Source organism: Marmota monax, unplaced genomic scaffold (assembly GCF_021218885.2).
Source record: "Marmota monax isolate L192 unplaced genomic scaffold, Marmota_monax_Labrador192_F-V1.1 WCK01_AAM20220418_F8-fsc00193, whole genome shotgun sequence".
NCBI classification, from domain to species: Eukaryota; Metazoa; Chordata; class Mammalia; order Rodentia; family Sciuridae; genus Marmota; species Marmota monax.
In genome coordinates, this window is record NW_026695203.1 from 3,478,617 (window position 1) to 3,492,064 (window position 13,448).

Consider the following 13,448-nt stretch of genomic DNA (forward strand, 5'->3'; position numbering starts at 1 on the left):
AGGGGACTGCACAGCACTGTTCACTAACAAGCCTACTGTGTATCATGTTAGACTTTTTAGAATACTGTGATGAATAAGATGTCTCTCCCTTGAACTTCATGGATCTTTATTTTTTGTACCAGGAATTGAACTCAGGGACTCTTAACCACTGAGCCACATTCCCACTTTTTTTTATTCTTGATTTTGAGTGAGGGTCTCACTAAGTTGCTTGGGCCTTGGTAGGTTGCTGAGGCTGGCTGTGTACTTGGAATTGTCTTGCCTTAGCCTCTCAAGCTGCTGGGATTACAGGTGTGTGCCTCCATGCTCAGCTGGAAAATAATTTGGGTGTATACCTAGTTTATAATAATCTATGTGGTTAACACTTGGACAAATTGTTACCAGCCCCAACCCTCTTAGCAAGGCTTTCTTACTGATTATTTCACTTAATCTCACATGGTCAGTGATGTGGTCAGGGCAGGAATATTGCCATTTGACGCATGGAAAATGGGCTGGGACAGTGTGACTTGTTCACTAGGTCATGCTGCAGATTGACAGCAGGTTCCAGGCCTCCTGCTAAGCCTGAGCTGCACCCACTCCCACGATCATTGGTCAAGGATAGCACAGTATTGTCAATTGCAGTTTTCATTTTAAAGTGACAAATTTGAGTCACAATATTTAGGAAGAGACATAAATTAAGAAAGTCAGACTTTCATGCTTGTAAACCAAGCAGCTAGGGAGGCTGAGGCAGGAGGATCTCAAATTAAAAGCCAGTCTTGGCGAGAACCTGTCTCATAAAAGAAAAAGGGCTAGGAATGTAGATCCATGGCAAAGCACCCCTGAATTCAATCTCAAGTACCAAATAAATAAGGTCAGATTTATTATCTTAGTGCTTTATGATCTAAGATACTGTGGAGTATTGCAGAGATTAAGAAGTTGCTTTGTGGAACAAAAACAGCCAAAAGTAATTAAGTAAAAATCTTGAAGGATTTTCTGCATCCAGGTATGTAAGTGCAGATCTGCAGTGGCGACCTGAGGCCAAACTTTCCACAGGCCACATGAGTTTGGTGGGGCTGAAGTTCCCAGAAATATAATTGTTATTTTGTTAGGAGCAGGTTGGGAACTAATAAAATTAACCTGGGACAATAGCCTTGACATGCAATGTGAGGGTCAAGTCAGACTCCTTGGGAAGGTTTGGTGTCCACCACCTAGCTCCAGGACTGCTGGACCCAGCTGCGGTGGGAGCTGCTCAGGGGAGTGGCTGCTCAGCAGGTGCAGGGACACTGATCAAGGGAGAGAGCAGCCCTGTGCCCAGCAGGGACTTGGCAGGGCAAGGGGTGCTTCTGAAACCTTTTATTATTTTTAACGTGGTTTGAGTTTGGTAAAGAAATATCTTTGACCTTTTGGCAGGCGAGGAATGTTGGGGCCCAAAATAGTATGTTCTCGAGTATCGCTTTTTATCCTGGACACAGGCGGTGGCTGTGAAGAGAGGGAAATGAATGGTACCTTTGGTTGTCCCTTAGGCTCAAGAGGCGTTGGAATCGCCTAGGTTACTCAGCTTTGGAGGGGGCAGTGTCCTAGGCCAGCACTGCCCAACAGCACATTTTGTGCTGATGGAATATTCTGTATTTGGGATATCCAATACCATAGCCACGAGCCATATGGTTCTTTTTTTTCTTATTTTTGGTACCGGGTACAGGGGCACTTAACCACCAAGCCACATCTCCAGCTTTTTTTGTATTTTATTTAGAAACAGGGTATCTCTGAATTGTTTAGGGCCTCACTAAGTTGCTGAGACTGTCTTTGAACTTGCAATCCTCCTGCCTTAGCCTCCCGAGTCACTGGGATTACATGCATGTGCCACTGCACCCAGTGCCACTGCACCCAGTGCCATGTGGCTCTTAACATTTCAAATGTGACTGGTGTGGCTGAGAAATTGAATTTTAGCTTAGCTTAATTTTAATTAATTAAAATAGCCACACGTGGCTATTGGATGGTGTAGCCCTAGGATTGACGTTCCTATTGGCAAAAAGCTAGAAGGCAGTGTGTGTGTATGGCTCAGTGCTTTGCCTAGCATATGCAATGCCCTGGGTTCTGTCCCCAGCTAGCAGAAAAAGCAAAATAAAACAAAAACAACAACAAACTAGAAGACTTGCCTTCTCTCCCCTCCCACTCTGTGGCCCAAATCTAGAAAGATTTTTGGTTTCTTTGTTGGGAATAATGGATAGAGTCGGTTCTGGGGTAGAATACTATCTTTGCCCTTTAGATTGTGGGACCTTGGCAGGTGACCTATGTTAAGCATATAGTATAGTGCTGGGCACACAGCAAGCACTCAATAAGTGGTAGCTATTATTTTATTATTAAAATAATTACAGTGGCCCATGTGTGCCTACTTGTAGAGCAAGAGATGAAAAGGTTTGTTCTCTGTTTAGCTCAGTTTCCATAAAGAATGAGCTGTCCCCATGTCAAGTAGCTAAGTCTGCCACAAACTTAAAGGCTTGGCTGAATTGGTGTCATAGGTCATGTCTCAGCTTTTTTTTTTTTTTTTTTTTTTTAATTAATTCTAAGGAAAGAAAACTTTGGAGCAGCTGAAACATCACACTCACGGTTTCAACTAAGTTTCCACAGCCCATCCCAGCCCTCAAAGTTGTGGCTGGGGCTAGGACACTGCACTGTTAAAGTAGCTTTCTCACATGCATTCACTCATTCACTGACTGAGGACCCATTATATTCTGGACATTTGAGATACAGGGATGCTAAAAAATAGTTCTTGTCCTTTGAAGTTCACAACCTAATGGGGAAAATAACAGTGTGTTAAATTCCAAATGTGCTTTAGAGTGAGGTATTAGGGATGCTTCTCCAATTCCTGGGGATGGAAGAGCTCCTGGTGGAGACACAATGGAAGCCCTGGGGACTTGGCCTCATGCAGGAAGAGCTGGAGGCTGGCCAGAGCAATGGTCTGGAGCTGCCTGGGAGAGGCTCAGGGTCATCTGTCCATCTGGTAAGTCCCAGGGTGGAATAGTGCAGGGCCCTGTGCAGGGCTTACTGAGCTGATTTCTTCTCTGCCCATATGGGGGTCATGGGCCAGCTACTCTCCAGAGTGCCTTGGCTGTGAGCAGCCCTGGCCTTTGTTAGGGTCTAGAGTCCAGCTGCCACAAGGGCTGGGGGTGACCTTATATCAGCTACTGCATTCCCAGAGTGTTTCTACATTACCCTTTACCACAGCATGTGAGAACAGGATGGTCAGCTGCAGGGAGAGGAGGGGACTGGAAATCACAGGGTGGCAGAGCAGAGAATGGAGGCCTTTGGCCCTGGACATCTCTCACAGAGACCCAGGGTTTGGGATGGCATCATCTGCCTCCCCCTCTCAATCTCTAGCTGTGTTCTTTTTGTTTCTATTTTGGTTCATCTTACCTAGAAAAATGCTGCTAAAAATATGGGTGCCATCCTCAGGTTCATTATTGATTTTGCTTTTGAAAACTTCAGTCTTCACTAAGTGTCCCCATTTCTCTTGTGGCCTGCAGAGGAGATGAAAACTGGTTGTCCTGGCCAGTGACAACTTCTGCAACAGGAGCTGGAGCACTGGGAGGTGGCGCTGTCCTGTGAGCAGAGAGGCAGACAGGGGCTGCTTTCAGAGGGCAGGAGGCCCGTCGGGACTCTCAACTTGGCCCTGGTAGATTCAACTCGTTGGCTTCCCAGTGTCCCCCTCCCTATTGCTTCTCTTTAAAATACCAGTCTCCTTGGAGGTCTCATTCATGTGCCATCCGCCTGAGTGAGGTGCTCTAGAGGCCTGAAGTAGGCCAGGCTTGCCCTGCTGGGACAGTCTGGTCCTCAGGGTAAGCTGTGAAAGCAGCGGTGCCTGGCCTCCAGGTCTGGTGTCCTGAGCAAGGTGCTGATTTTACTGCCTAGTGGCCCCCTGCAATGCTTCAGTTCTCAGGCTCTGAAAAGCACACTGTGGAGCCAGGATCTCCCAACGCTCTCACGAGGGACAGCTCCACACTAAAGTTACATCCACCATCTGCTGGAAGGGGTCCCCCTGAGTCCTGGGGAATCTCAACTACTCCCTTCATGGGGCAGCTCCCAAGGGGCCCAGAGCTGAAGCCTACTTAATGTCCCTTGAGCCCTGGTAGCTTTACGCTCTCCCTCCCAGGCCCGCTCACTGCCATCATGTCCTTTGTGTTTGTCTGCAGGTCTTGGGCCTAGGGTGGTACAGAGGACACAGTCACGAGGCCACTCCCATCTGGGCTCTGCCACTCTGTTTCAAATTTCATTTTATTTGCCCATCTATAAAATGGGATAATGATACCTGCCCAATTTAGACTGCTCATGGTTATTGGAAGTTCCCACGAGATAATACACGGGAAAGGACTGTGTAAAAAGCAAAGGCTCCTACTAGCAAGTAGTAGTGTTAGTAAATGGCAGTGGGAAAATGGAATTCCTCCCTGCTTCTCACAATCGCTGCTACTTTGGGTGTTGTAGGCAGCTCTTTTATGGGCTATCTGTGGCTTGACCACTGTGGGCCAGTTGTGTGGAGGAGGGGCTCCAGGTTTTCATTCCTTCCCCTGGTCATCTTAGTGATTCTGTCTCTGGAAAGGAGGTTTCCCAGAAAAGAGGATCTCGACTCCCTTTCTTCTTCTTATTTATTTATTTATTTACTGGGAATTAAACCCTGGGGCTCTTTACCATTGAGCTATATTCCCAGCTTTTTAAATTTTTTATTTTGAGACAGGGTTTCACTAAGTTACTGAAGCTGGCCTGGAACTTGTGATCCTACTGCCTCAACTTCCCAAGTTGCTGGGATTATAGGCATGTGCCACCATGCCCACCTCTGGCAGGTGCTTGATTTAGGACACAGAAAGGAATTTAGGACACATCAGAGAAGGCACTAAGGATTATTTAAGAAAGACAGACATTTATTTAGGAAAGTAAGCAACAGAATCGAATATACAAAGGGAGAAGTTCAGATGCTGGATAGTGAGAGATACTTTGGCCTTGAGCTCTTCATTTTATTTATTAATTTATTTTTTACAACTTTTTTGGTAACAGTAGGCATTGAATCCAGGGGGACTTTATCATTGAGTCAGATCCCCAGTGCTTTTTATTTTTTCTTTTAAGATAGGGTTTTACTAGGTTGCCCAGTTTAACCCCCAACTCTTGGATCCTCCTTCAGCCTCCCAGGTAGCTGGGACTACAGGCATGTGCCACTGTCCTGCTTATGTTCTTTTTAAAGGAAATTGTGTAAGCGGTGTACAAGAGAAGTGTGTGGGGGTGATGTCAGCATGATGAGCTCAGTTTTTTTTAAAATCATGGAGCACAGGGCAATTCCCTGTGGTCTGAGTCTTTCAGGATCTCTAGGTTGATGTCAGCCAGTGAATAGATAACTTTTGAAAAATACCCACCCATACTGTAAATTAAAAAAAATATATATTTTCAATCTTTTCTCTCTCACTTAAAAAAAAAGTTTGTTATAGTTGCATATTATTAAAGTTTTTTTTGTAGTTGGACACAATATCTTTATTTATTTATTTTTATGTGATGCTGAGGATCCAACCCAGGGCCCTGTGCGTGCTAGGCAAGTGCTCTACCACTGAGCCACAATCCCAGCCCCATATTATTAAAGTTTTTAACAATATTTTCCCCTTGACTTTATTTAGCCTAAAGAAAATACATTGTATAAGCTAGGCCTATAATCCCAGGGACTCAGGTGTCTGAGGCAGGAAGGCTGCAAGGACCAGGCCAGCCTCAGCAACTGAGTCCCTAAACAACTTAGTGAGCCGCTGTCTCAAACACACACACACACAATAATAATAATAAGGACTGGGGATGTAGCTCAGTGGTGCAACACCCCTGGGTTCAATCATCATCATAATCATCATAATAGTTGTATGAGCTAACAATGTATGTAGGCATTAATCATCTGGACTCACAATACTACTCTAAGATTTAAGGCTTTTACAAATTTAGGCCTGGAGGAAAACAGGCTTGTAAGGTGAGGTGTTAATAGGCCGCCTTGGATTTAGAGTTCCCCCTTCCCTGCTAGTTCCCTTTCTGCCTATCCTTTTTTCCATCGGGCTTCAGTAGCACCCGGGCATGTAGTTTAGAGGGCTTGGATCTGCCCTCATAACCCTCTGCGGTTTCTGGCCCACAGAGACTCTATGGGGCTCCTGCGATGACCCCTTTCTCTCTCCTGCGATGACCCCTCTCTCTCTCCTGGAGCTCAGGGACAGCCATGTTGCCTCCAGCGCCCCCACTCTGTCTCCTAGTCGCTGGGAGACAGGCATCCTATGGGCCTGGCCAGGCTATTCCAGCCCTGGGAAAAGGGAGATTGAAGATGATGCTCTAATTACCGAATTTGGACCTGGGGAATTCTGAAAGAGGAATGGCTAGGGCGGGGGCCCTGGAGGCTTGGGGTGACCCGCCCCGCGGGGCTTTCTGGCCCTGGAGCCGGCCGCAGCCGGGTCCCCTCTCCTGCCCAGGAGGGCGAGGCGCTTGCAACCTTCCTTTTTCCACCAGCCAGGGTGTTGGCGAGTTAGACCTCCCAGCCTCACGGGGCTGCTGTGCGGCTGCGACGACGTTGGCGACTGCGGCGCTGCGGCGGAGACGAAGGGCTCGGGAGGCGGCGCCATGTGAGTCCCTGACCAGGGCCTTGGCCGCGGCTGGAGGTTACCGTATTTATCCAGGCCATTGCTGGACCCTTGGGGGCGGGTCACTGCGGGCGCGCTACCGTATTTGCCCGGAGCCGCGCAGTCCTTTCCAGGAGTGGTAGTGCCGCGGCTTAATTACGTATTTATCCAGGGTCGCGTGGTTCCGCGGGGGGCGCTGCGGGCTCAGGGGTGGGCTGCGTTCACCCTTGGGGATCGGGGGCTTGCCGCGGCCTGGGTGGGGTGCGGCAGCTGGGTGGCAGCCTACGTCTATTCGTGGGTGGGGGTGCGACGCACAGTTTGCCATCTTTCTCCAGGGTCGCTCGGGTCCCCCGAGTTGGCAAGGCTGTGCGCGAGGGTCGGGTGAGGCGGGGTGAGCTCTTTCGGTTAATGCAACTCTTCAGCAAGAAGGACGTGGAGCGGGGGGCGCTTGCTGATTTTTCTGGGGGCGGGGGAGGAGGGGCGCGGAGGCGCTGCGGGAGAGTTACCGTATTTGCGTTGGGCGGCGCAGACTCTAGAGGAAAGAGCTGTCGCTGGAGACTGGAGGAGCGGGGGTGCAGCCTGGGCTGTGAGTGTGCAAGGGGTGGAGGAACTTGGGGGAGGGACAGGGGCCGTGGCCTTGGACCCTCTAGGCGGGCGGAGCCTCTGTCGGGGTTGGAGCCGGGAGGAGTGGAGAGGCTGCCCAGTGACAGGCTGAATTGATGGAGGGGACTTTGATGGCTTGGGGTCTACCGCCAGTGGTACTTGTCCCCCAACTCCCAGGGTGAATGATTGCCTGTTCCCTTGGAAGACAGAAGGATGTCCCTGAGACCCCACTCTGCAGGCGGATTGACTGAGGCTGGAAGTGGGAGGGGCCTGCAGGGTGGTACAGGGGAATAGCCAGCAAGCTTCCCTAGTGAGGTGGGGGTGGGTGGGTGGAGTTGTGGGTTGTGCAGAGCAGTCCCAGTGCCCTGAAGGAGTTTTTTGGGGTATATGGGAGTGGTGGCAGTAGACAGTGCCCCTACAGGAGCAGTGGTCCTTTGGGAATAGTTGGCTCTGCCGTGGTTGGGATGGTGGTGGGGGTCTCCTCTCTACATGTGTGTTGAGGAGTGCTTGGTTACCAAGGAGCTAGTGCATTGAAGAGAGCTTTCAACAGTGAATCTGGAGACTTAGGGCCTAGTACTGGCTCACCTTGCTGTGTGACCTTGGGTAAGAATATTGACCTCACCAAAACTCAGTTGTTCCATTTGTAAAAATGGAACTTGACAATCCTGCTCTGTTCCTTTCTCAGGGCAATGTGAGAACAATGGGAAATGATTTAAGAGGAGCACAGTGGTCTGGAATAGGATCCTTAGGAGAAGCAATGTGGAGGAAACCAGGTGCTCAAGATGTTTGTTGAACTCGAGTGTTGCTCAGTCTTGGGCCAGGCTTTGCTGTGGGGACACTGAGAGGAATCAAGCTGAGACCTGGCTCTGGGAACCCACTGGTTCAGCGATTTGCACACCTTTTAAACACATGCCTCATTTTGATAAACAAAGAGCTTCTCCCTTTAATGTTTAATCCAGTGAGGTCACTTTCAAGTCCAGAATTTTTTTTGTTTCCTGCTTTAAGTTTTGCAAAAAATATCTTTAAACCATGAGTGATCACATCCTTCCCTCCAAGTTTGAGGTGCACCTCCCACCCCCTCTCCTGCTTAGAGAGGTAAGGTGTATCCAGGTGAAGACTAAAACTTCTAGGAGCTCATGGATGGTCCCCATAGGCATTTATTGCAGGTCTTATGGGTAGCAGGCAAAGTGCTTGGATAAAAGAAGGCAGCTCTGTTGGTAAGGTCCTGGGGTAGGGGCAGTCTGGTGAATGAGGGTCACCAGGTTGGGCAACATAGCTCAAGGAGAGGCTATAGGGGTCTGGAAGTCTTCTGGGAGGAGGTGGCATTTGAGATGAGCCCAGGAGGGCAGGTAGAGGGGGTTATTTTGGCTTGAACAAAGACGTCGAAGGGCGAGTGCTGGAGGTTTTGGGAGGTGAGAGGCTCCTCCGGCTGGGGGTTGCCTGACCCCTTCTTTCCCTTCTGCCTTTCCAGGGGCTGGTGATTGCAGCTGGAAGTGTCCATGACCGAGCTGGAGTCCTCCGGGGGCGGGTCCCCTGTGGGGGACGGGGAGGAGGGTCTGGGGGACGAGCGAGGCCTGGTCATCCACCACCCTGCCGAGGAGCAGCCCCACCGCTGCCTGCTGTGCGGCCAGACCTTCTCGCAGCAACCCAGCCTCGTGAGGCACCAGAAGGCACACGCCGGGGCGGGCCGCGCGGCCTCCTTCGTGTGCCCGGAGTGCGGCAAGGCTTTCAGCGTGAAGCACAACCTCGAGGTGCACCAGCGCACGCACACGGGGGAGCGACCCTTCCCCTGCCCCGAGTGTGGCCGCTGCTTCAGTCTCAAGCAGAACCTGCTCACGCACCAGCGCATCCACAGCGGCGAGAAGCCGCACCAGTGCGCGCAGTGCGGCCGTTGCTTCCGGGAGCCGCGCTTCCTGCTCAACCACCAGCGCACCCACGCGCGCATGCCCGCGCCGCACCCGCGCCGCCCCGGCGTCTTCGGGGAGCGGCGGCCCTACTTCTGCCCGCGCTGCGGCAAGAGCTTCGCGCGGGAGGGCTCGCTCAAGTCCCACCAGCGCAGCCACGGCCACGGGCCCGAGGGCCAGGCGGCCCACCTAGGCCGCGTGCTATGACAAGCACGTGGCCTGCCACCCTCAGCTGCCTCCAGGCCCAGAGCGGCGTCTCGGGGCCCTGGAGATGGAGCTGGGCTGAGGCCCTCTCTCTGGACAGGATCCCGGGAGAGGGACAACACTGGCTTGGGGTGTCAAGCTCAAGACCCGATGCAGCTGCTTTGGGCTCCTGCGTTGGTTTTCCTCGGGCTCTTGCAGCCTTAAGCAGGTGAGGCCTGCAGGGCGGCCTGAAGCCCCAGAGGTCCAGAGGTGTCAGGGGCGGGCGGGTGAGTGCGTGGGGAGCAAGCTGGGTTTGTAGGTCTGGTTATGACGAGCTGTTTACCAAATCGTCATCTCCAGAATGTCAGAGTTGACAGCGACTTGGAGAGGACCACTTTCCACAATCCCCAGGTCCAGTCTCAGTCCCAAGGCCTCCTTCACCCACTCTGTGGTGTCCTTGAGAAGTCATTGCACTTCGTGTCTCAGTTTGTTCATCTGTAAGTGGAGGATCAATCTGAGAGTCTCCTCCTCCCTGGGGCATTGTGAGGATTTGCTGTTAGGAGAGGGTAGCATCATGTGTGTGCGCTGTGCTATGCTGTGCTATGCTGCACTCTCAGAAGGAGGCATAGGTGAGGACCACAGCCCAGTCACTCGTGTGTGACTGATGCCTACACAGGATATGGGCTGTAGTGGGAACAATCTGTGAAGTTTCTGGGAGAGAGGTGACTGGAGTCACTTGGGGGAATGCCATGGCTTTGAACTGGCCCTGGGGATGAATAGACTTGCTCCAGAAGGGCAGGTATGTGGAAGGATTTGGGAAGTGAGGTTTTCTTAGTGGAGGTTCTAATTTGCCCTAGGAAGGACTTTGTGGTAAGGGAGGAGGGACCTCAGAGACTTTTAATGAGAACCTAGTGGGCTCAGACCTGTGCTTTAAAGGCACTGTGAGGACAGATGGAAGACCCAGAGCCTGGGGCCAACCAGGCAGAAGATGAAGCTCCAGCTAAGATGCTTGGCTGAGGTCACACAGTGAGAATGGGGTGAGCTGGAACTTGCCTCCAGGACCTCTGATTGCAAGTTCACGCTCTGAGGCACAGACCTCTTTAGCTGGTTGGCAGATGTAGAAATGGCCTTCTCCAAGCTTGTCCCAAGTCCCAGTACTCAGCACAGTGGGTAAGGTCAGGCTTTGTTTTGGATTCTGGACCCCAAGACCCTTCAGCTGTACTGCTGAAAAATACAAAATGGAGCTGAGAGGATTCCAGCATGTGGCTGGGGGTCATGTGAAGGATCCCAGGCAGGGCCATCACTGGGTGGTGCAGATGCCTGAGGGCATACGGATGATGGACACTGCTGCTCCCAGAGTCCTTGCTTCCCATTCAAGTCTGTGCTGAGTGCTGGAGACCTATTCCTTCTTCCCTATGCCCTCTCTGTCCTTCCTCAGTGCAGTGTGGCTCCCCAGAGATCCATTTCCCTCTGCCTGCTACCTTTGGTAGTTGTTGCAATGTGGACTAGCACTTGGTGGCAGAGAATAAGATTAAGCAGGGTCCTGGGACAATTGGAGCCAATCACCCAAATGTCCTGGCCCCAAGATGTTCCATCTGTAAATGGGATTAATAATTCTCGTCTTGCATTGTAGAAGGTTAAGGGACTTACTCAAAGCCCCAGGCAGATGCAGCCGGGGCAGCTGATGTCCCTTCTAGCTTTGGGGGTGGATGGGCAGGGCCATGTTGTAGCACCAGACCTGACCCTGATCTCTTTGTTTCTGTGAACAGATGTGAAGTGAGCAGGACCTCATGGCCCAGAAGGTGCCGGGTACATCTGGGCACAGAGACTAGGAATGGAGTCCCATGGGAGCCTGCATGGCACTGCACCCTGGCATGAGGACACGTCCTCTAAGAAGATCTACCTTGGGAGGTGCCCTGCAGTGACCTGTAGAGGTGACCTGATGGAACCTGGAATTAGAGGCCAATTCCAAAACCTGGTGGGAAAACCCCCCAGGCCTTGAGGGAGTCACAGCAGGGGCAGGCCTCCTGCTGGCTTCCTGGCCACGTATCTCTACTCTCATGTGGCTGCAGGGATGGCATCTGTGGCCTTTCTGCTCCTGCCTGGTCCGCCAGTCAGCTAAAATTCAGAGACAGGAAGTGACTAGTCTTAAGTTAACACAGCAAGTCAGCGGCAGGTCAGGCTTGAGGGCAGAACCTTGCCCCTGGGTGAACCATTCCTGCAGGCTTCATTTCCTTTCTGAGTCAGGAAGGTTGTTAACACTTTGGGGTCACGTGGCCCTTTGAAAATTTGTGAAAATTGTGGACCTTCTCTCCAGGAAAACATGCATACTCACTTAGACTCAAAAATTCCAAGCAATTTCAGGAGCTGCTGGACTCCAGACAAAGAACCTCAGCCCTGGAGGCTTCATCTGCCACCCTTCCCTTACCTGACACAGAGCCCCGAGCTAAGGCTGCCATGCAAGTAGTGTTTCTCTCTCCCCTGACCTCGTTCCTGTTCCCTTGTTTGGGAATAAAGAATTCTGAGGTGGAGATTCATATAGTCAATCCCTTCTCTCAGACACCAGTGCACCAGATTTCTGGAACCTAATTTCCCTTCCCCTGACGTCACTGAAGATTCCCTGGACTGGTTTGCTCCTCTGCATTGTTTCGTGTTCTGCCAACAGGATGCTGGCTTGTGAAATGGAGCCTCTGCTCGGCCTGGGCTCTGATTTCACTGGGAGGTGTCAGGGAAGCTGGACTCTGAGGAGGTGGAAGAAGCACCAGTAAGCCCACCCAGGGAAAAGGAAACCAGTCACCCTCAGACAAGGCTCCTGCCCCACCAGGGCAGCCCTAGGCAGTGTCATGTGGGAGAGCTGGGGAGGAAGACGCTAGAGCCCTGCTGCTGGTGCCTGTGGCTGGTGGGAGAGGCAGGTGCAGAAGCTGGGGTGCCCCAAGCAGATGGGTACAAGTGGAGGGACCAGGCTCCAGGCCGGCTGCAGAGCTTAGTCGTCACACCTGAGCAGGTCATCCTGGAGCCCACAAGGCTCACCTGCCTCCCCAGAATGAACTGCCCATCAGAAAAGGTGAGACCCATTGGGTTGGGATGGAAGCCAATGGATTCCTGTCCTGGGTTCTTGCTGCTCCTATCCCTCAGACAGTTTGGCACATAGGTTCTTCCTGGACACCTACTATATAGGATTGCAGAATGCTTGGGGAAATAGAGAAAGGAGAGCCACTCCCTGCCCTGGAGGCTTCCATGTGGCTCTGGTCCTTGGCCAATCTAGGGAGAACCACAACAGCACACCCTCTCTCTGCTAATTGTTCAGCTTGTCTCCTTGCCGTACCTGTGCTGTGCCTTCCCTGGTATTGCTCGGAAACGTCCCCCTTCTATCCTCCTCTCTACTGAGCCCTCCTTATCCACAGGGTTGGGCTTCCTTCTGTGTATAGGACCTGTGTGAACATACTGTCACCCCTGAGTACACTGTGCTGTCTAGTCTTGTGCTGCAGTTTCCTCTGTGTGTATGTGCGTGCGCACATGTGTGTCTTGAGTCTCCAACTAGACTAAGCTCCCTGAGGGCAAGGACTGTGTCATTTCTTTTTGAACCCCAGCTGGTCTAGCACAGGGCTGGACTCATAACTCTCAGGAAACACTTGTCAACTGGCTGATGAAGCAAGTGCTGGAGCGTGGGGGTGGGTATGGGGGGATCGTGAGGGGAGAGGGCATATGAGTTAACTAGTGGGTGCGTTTTATTGGGCTGTGGACTGGCTCCCCTGGGTCAGTAGTGGACTCTGGAGGCCTCAGGTCTTCCACTACTTGGAGGCAGTGGATGCAGGAGGAACCCCCACCCCCACCCCTGCCCATGACTATGCAGGACTAAACGGAAAGGGTCGTCCAGGCTGGCTATTTTTGGAGGTCACTGACACTTACTGGAGCTGACCAAGTGGAATAAATGTTCTCTTGACATCAGCTGGTGTGAAGAGTAGTCCTTGGGGCTTAGCTGGGAGCAGGGTAGAGGCTGCAGTCTTGGCCACCATCATTTCTGGAAGATTAGGTTCAAGGTAATATGGTGCCCAAAGACTAGAGAAAACATAAAAGTCGGCCAGCTGTGGTGGTGCATGCCCGTAATCCCAGTGGCACAAAAGGCTGAGGCAGGAGGATCTCAAGTTCAAGACCAGCC

General features: G+C 51.7%; 1 protein-coding gene across 2 annotated transcripts; it reads left to right on the plus strand.

The window, feature by feature from the left end:
- The first annotated feature begins 5,604 nt into the window (after positions 1-5,604).
- Positions 5,605-13,237, plus strand: LOC124083204 (zinc finger protein 84). Of its 2 annotated transcripts, none has more exons than XM_046429792.2 (3): positions 5,605-6,602; positions 8,674-9,518; positions 11,059-13,237. In XM_046429792.2, exon 2 carries the CDS (start codon positions 8,702-8,704, stop codon positions 9,311-9,313), a length of 612 nt encoding a protein of 203 aa, XP_046285748.1. In that variant the 5' UTR covers positions 5,605-6,602; positions 8,674-8,701; the 3' UTR covers positions 9,314-9,518; positions 11,059-13,237. The 2 variants fall into 2 exon arrangements, with proteins under 2 accessions (XP_046285748.1, XP_046285750.1); XM_046429794.2 differs by lacking the exon at positions 5,605-6,602 and adding an exon at positions 7,546-7,805.
- The last annotated feature ends 211 nt before the right edge of the window (positions 13,238-13,448 follow it).